Source organism: Aureobasidium pullulans, assembly GCF_000721785.1.
Source record: "Aureobasidium pullulans EXF-150 unplaced genomic scaffold scaffold_53, whole genome shotgun sequence".
Taxonomy (NCBI): Eukaryota; Fungi; Ascomycota; class Dothideomycetes; order Dothideales; family Saccotheciaceae; genus Aureobasidium; species Aureobasidium pullulans.
Window position 1 is genome coordinate 27631 of NW_021941073.1, and position 6191 is coordinate 33821.

At 48.3% G+C, this 6191-nt stretch overlaps 2 protein-coding genes across 2 annotated transcripts; one reads left to right on the forward strand and one right to left on the reverse strand.

Moving 5' to 3' along the window:
• Positions 1-986: 986 nt before the first annotated feature.
• On the forward strand, positions 987-1891 carry M438DRAFT_360539 (uncharacterized protein; the record flags this gene model as incomplete). Its single annotated transcript, XM_029907444.1, has 2 exons — positions 987-1093; positions 1189-1891. 2 exons carry the CDS (start codon positions 987-989, stop codon positions 1889-1891), a joined length of 810 nt encoding a protein of 269 aa, XP_029754592.1.
• A 343-nt stretch (positions 1892-2234) lies between these two features.
• Positions 2235-4046, reverse strand: M438DRAFT_410245 (uncharacterized protein; the record flags this gene model as incomplete). Its single annotated transcript, XM_029910079.1, has 1 exon — positions 2235-4046. One exon carries the CDS (start codon positions 4044-4046, stop codon positions 2235-2237), a length of 1812 nt encoding a protein of 603 aa, XP_029754593.1.
• Between the last annotated feature and the right edge of the window lie 2145 nt (positions 4047-6191).

Consider the following 6191-nt stretch of genomic DNA (forward strand, 5'->3'; position numbering starts at 1 on the left):
GACGACTTGCGTAAAGTATAGTTTCAAGCCGTTACGAGTAAGGAAACTTCGTGTGCATGAATATATCACGAGTTGGAAAGGAAATCATGCGCAGATCAAGTATACTGCTGTTTTCAAAGATTGTGGGTGCGCATTCCATTGCTCTTAAAAGAACAATGTTCTATGCAGTTTGATCTATAGGATGAGAATCAAGGAAACTGGGGCCAAAGATCCGAAAAATTGCAACCCCGAACCACTCCAGATGTATATTAAGCTTGTATAGTCCGGGCAATACGCTTGCGTCAAAAGCTCCTCATTCTGAGCATCATACTTAAGTCCACAATCCCTCCGACATGCCAAAAGCGCTTACTAGTGATAGAAGACAGAGGCTTCCGACATCCGTTGGCCGCACATGTTTTTGCTCCTGAGGGATTATTGCATTCACAGTGGGAGCAGCTAACCGTGACGACTGGTGGCTGAGGGATCTAGGGCGTCATGATGATCGACTAAACCTAGTCGAAGATCGAGGATAGTAGCAAGGTAAGAATTACTTATGGACCCGGTTTGACAAGATGTATTTGCTGTGTTCTCATAATTTTCTTTCTGGAGTGGGCTGGAATCGCGAGTGAGGACGAACGAGGCTCACAGTACCAGATACTGCGCAGCAACCGTGTCCGGTCATAACACCGATCGAGGTACCGCAAGCCGTCACCTGTACAGCGCCGATAGCAGCCCGACCATCCATCAAAGAGCCGGTCGAGCAGGAGAAGCACTCATCCCGGCCAGACATCAGCGAGATTGTCAGGACTATCGTATCGACTGTGTCAGAAGTTGAGTCAACAGACATCAAAGAGGAATCGGATCTCGCTGACCTCGGGATTGATTCCTTGATGGGTATGGAATTGGTCCGTGAAGCTGAAGATACCTTCAGATGCGCTATACCCTAGAGGACATTATGGAGGCCATTGACTTCCGAAAGTTTGTCTTTTGCATTGGGACTATCCTGTATGGTCCTGAGAATGATAGCAGTGCTAGCACTAGTACCGCCAGCGAGTGGTCTGATACATGAGAGCATTCTACAACCCCTCTATCGACGGGAAGTAAGGCTGAGCACGTCAGTCCTTCTCAAGAGACGTTGAGCGGACTCACACTTCCTGCAGATGAGATATTGAGGTCGTTTGACGAGACAAAGATACTGACTGACTAAAGCATTGTCGATTACAAGATTGCCAACTTCGTGGACGTCATATTGGCCAAGTCGACGCAGCTATGTGTCGCCCTTGTGGTGGAGGCATTTGACAAACTCGGCTGTCCCATCAACGCGTTCGTCACGGGACAAGAGGTCCAACGTATTACATATCAATCATGGCACGAGAAATTGGTCGACTACCTGTACAAACTGCAGGACAAAGAAGCTCGACTATTGAACATAGAGGAATCTCGCATCACACGCAGCGCGATTGCGTATCCAACCGAATCGAGTGACGCCCTACTACAAAACCTGCTACGGGACCATCCGAAATGGACTTTCGCCAGTAACCTTACTCACTTCGCTGGAAAGCACCTTTCGGAAGTTCTTACCGGTAAGATAGATGGAATCATAGTCATCTCTGCTAATCGCCAACGACGGGATCCTGTTTCTGAATTTTACTGTGAGCACTCATTCAACAAGATGCCTTATCATCAGATGCAGGATTTTATCGGGCGTCTTGTTTCCCTTATCTGGATGGAAGATGGACCGCTGAAGATTTTGGAGATGGGTGCAGGTACTGGTGGCACAACTTGTGTGCTTGTTCCATTCTTGGCAAGTTTGGGAATTCCTCTAGAGTATACGTTCACCGATATCTCACCCTCGATGGTTGCACAAGCGAAAAAAGAGGTTCCGATATCCCTTCATGAGAATTTCCCGTGAAGCTTCCAGGTATCAACAATATACTCACCCTGACCTCAAGACTCATAGCAGGTAGGGAACGCTCAAGAATGGCGCTTCTGCTAGTAACACGATATGATACACGTTCCTCATATCAGGCCAAAGCACAATGTAGAAGAAGAGGATATCCTGAACCTACGACTAGTATATACGTGTTCATAGGTGTCAATGCTCTATTAATCGAACTTCCATCACGGTTTCCTTGAAATGGGAACTCGATCTGTTGTTCAGTGTGCTAGAGGGTGTTTGAAGGTCGTGATTCGTTATTGTTGTTTGATCTAAAGATCCGTGAAACTCTACAAGTCTACGCAATTTTATCTACCTGTCATATATTAATAGTCCCTTTGAGCAGGGATCGGAGCTTGAGCAATCGTTCTCTGATGCTTGCAATCTGGTTCCTCTCTCTGCCTACCTCAGAGTTCCTGGTGAGTGCCTCTATCAAGTGAGAAGACATCGTGGAATTCAATATGCCATTCTGTTTTCCCTCCTCTATCTTACTAACTCGGCAATTTTCCGGGAGACCCAAGACAGTTTCTATCTCACCCAGCAGATGTGTACTGACCTGCAGTACAAACTTGATCTGGAACCTTCCATACTCACGCAGCGACATGTCACCCAGTTGTATGTCTGCAAATATTGAGAGCCCTTGGTTTGGAAGCTCGATGGAATGCAAGCTCTTCACGTTTGTGCCCCTACTGATCCGCTCATGCTCAGAGATCCTGATAGTGATACATTTGCATATCGTGGTGTAAAGCACATCATGTACCTGTCTCAAACGAAGGTAGCAACCTGCCAGTTGGAGTATTGTAGTCGTATCGATCGAATGTGATGCTCGCTCATGCCGCCCGAAAGATGAACTTATGAGATTTATGTTGGGGTTGCTTGGTGGTGGTTTGTTGCCAGTCTCCCAAAAGAATATGTCGTCGGTACTCGTGCTTGAATAAACATCATATGGAGAGGCACACTCGCTTTCGACACCGGAAACATCGTTCTGGTATGACCGTAGAAGGGCAAGATAACACTCTGAGTTTTGCAAAACTCTTCCAGCAAATCCACATGGAAAGGGTTGAATGGTAGATGATGCATCCATGTGACGTTGCAAACAATCGCTCGACTCGACGAGTTCGTACAAAGCCATGTTTAGTTCTGAAAGTTGCTGCATACAGTGCCGCTGTGTCGCTGCGAAGTCACCTGGAGCGTTTCTTTCTTTGACAATTACGTGGTCGGTATTTGAGCTTCCGGGCATTCCCTGTTCATGGGATGGAGTAGAAGATCCGGTTGCCGGGCCGATACCGCGCTCCACCATTTCGTGATCTTTCTGGGTGATTTCACGGTACCTATCAAGTATTGTAGCACTAGCAAGATGTGGTTGGTGGCACATCGATGGCTCGAATCGAGATTCTGGAGGCATCTGATGCGTCAAACAGGCCCAGGAAGGGTCTTGACCAGTAGGCAGTGTCCAGTCGCTCCCGGAACTCAACATCTCAAGATTCATCAGGTCAGGCGAGATAGATGTGTCTACTAAGCCGTTGTTGATATGTTCAAAGGTTGATAATTGTGGATGAGGTTGATGCGTATTGCTTTGTGGAGTTGGCAAGATCCCCGCCCATTCCTTTACCATATCGTTGTTGAGCGGGGACGCAGCATACTGAGTGTTTACGGGATCTTGATTTCCGTGCCCGAGCGAGTAGGATACATGCCCAGATAAGCTTGCCTGGGCGTGGCTTGATTGCGAGGTCGAGTCTTGATACACAGGCGGGCTTCTGTCGATCATGTGATTCGAAGGACGAGGCAAAAACATCGTCTCACACAGTACTGTCTTCTGGGAGGTATTCTGATACGTCAACCTTGGGGGACGAGCTGTGACTGGAGGACGACCAGTAGGTTTGGGGACTCCGAAGCTACAAATGTCCACCTTCGCTTTGGCGCAACGTTCACATTTTCCAGATGAATCCGAATCTCCCGGCATGCATCGCAGTTTTTGCGCTCGACAGCGATCACAGGCTGCCCGCTTGCCTTGACGCGAATTTGTTTGGCCAGAGGATACACTGCTCATAATGTTGAGTCTCAAGGTGTGAGAACTTTTGTTGCTATAGCTCAGATTCGATTGGAAGGAAGGAGATGGTGCCGCGGTCATTGTAGCCCACCTTGGCTCAGACAAGTATATGAGTCTATGAACCATACCAGCCGTGTATGATGAACGCCATGGAGCATATGAGTCGAATCCTTCTCGCTTCTTATATTACATTATCATGTATTGCCTAGAAAGATCCAAGCACAAGCGCAACGCTTTGGCAAAGCTTGGGCGGTTTCATCAAAGCTTGGTAGTTTGGTCACTTTTCCTCTGGATAGAGACTAGTAAACCTAGCGGCTACTGTGCGAATCAGGTGAGCACAAGCGGGCTGTACCGGCCAGTCGGGTAGCCCCTGCAAAGAAAGAGCCTCTTCCCTGAGATCGTAGTGATTCTCCACAAGCTGCGCACATACTTTCGTCCGAAGGAACCCTGTATCTCGAACACATTCAACCTACAGATCTTGATAAAATCGGTATGACCGAAGGAACGGAGAGCAAGCCTCTCTGGCGTGATTAGAATGCCGACGTTCTCCTTCTCAGTTCCTTTGACAAAGTTGTCTAAAATTGATTGTGGCATGGCTACCGCACGACGAGCCCTGCCATGATACCGTCCCAAATCATGAAACCTGTGGGACTAGTCGAAGTGCTCTTCAAAGTCATTGCAGCACTGCACCATTGTAAATTTTGAACATCCACGTAGCTGGCACGCTCCTGAAGGCTTGGTCCTGATTGGCTGTTACGATACTGAAGCGATATTTAGAATTGCGTACATCTTCCATCCTACGTGGAGTCGAGGTTCTCGGACAGATGCAGATCGGCTTGCACTGTGAAGCCGGTTGAGCTTTTCTCCACCAATGAGAATGTAGAGACAAACGTCAGTTCTAGTCTGACGACCGGATGAATAATTGGCAGTTTGCTGTACATCCCGACCAGGTTGGTGTCAGCATTCATCAATATGTCGACAGAAGCAGACAAGATAACACTAGTGGCTTGTACGGGTAACAGGTTATGACCGGAGTTGTTGAGATGATCGGAGGAGACATCGAGATCGTCTGGCTAATCACAAGCGCAGAGTCCGCTCTCAACGTTGACAGGTAATATCGTGTCATTACTGGTATCCACATCTCTCGCTTTTGTTGAAGCAGGGAGTGATTGACTATCTAGATCACTTGCATTGAGATGCAGTTGGCGAGTTTGGACATGGCATCGTCTAGAGACTTGCAAATGGTGGCGTGCTGTTGCCGTCGGAAGCGAGGAACGTGCCACCATATAGGGTTTGCCAAAGCCAGGCCGAGGCTCTCACACTGTCAGGTATAGCTGAGGTGTCCGAAGAGCGAAAGTCTGAGTGGTCGTGTAACTACGCAAGAACCATAGAGTGATAGAAGAGCATAACATGGATCAGTAGCGTAAAACTTACGCTATCTTATTACCCGCTACGGCGGGATTTTTGCCGGAGCGGAAACGAAGCTCCGCATTCAATATATAACAGACGGGCCCGAGCGCTGCTTCCCCACATTTGAACAGACCTATGGCAAAGGAAACTGCAGACATCTTGAATCGCAAGGCTGAGTGCTTCATCATGGATGGCGAAGAGATCAAAGGAGGATGAGTCGGACAGTCGTTTGAGTCTGCGGATCACCGTCAATGGCTGCAGCGTCGGCTTTGTTGGCTTAGTCTGCTTGGGCATGATCACATAGCTTTCAGCGGAACCAACATCCAAAGACATATGAAGCAGCTTGCACTCTGTTATGGCACAGGCATGAAATGTGGCACGCATGTGTCTCAACCCTAATTGATACCGGTTTGTGGACTATCGCATACGGCACAGCAAAGTCAACTCACTAAGCCGAAGCCCTCGAGCCACGTTGAACATGAGATCGACGCGGGGAGAGGACGGAAGCGCGCACCGTCTGTCCCCCAACGGAGTAGCCACAATCCATCTTGCAGCCTCTACCAAGCAATCACAAGACATTGGACTCGGCTACCGTCAGCCTTCGAGGCCGACAGCGTCACAATGGTTAAGAGCTATCATACAGTCAGCGTTGCAGAAGATCTTGTTGACTTCGCTGAGAGACATAAAGGTGTTGATAAGTTGACTTGCAACACGTGAATCCATAATTTTGAGACGTGCGGAACATTCGGATCTACCAACCGAGCCGTCAACAACGTCTTGGAACGCAAAGACCACTCTAGCATGCATCGTCAGACG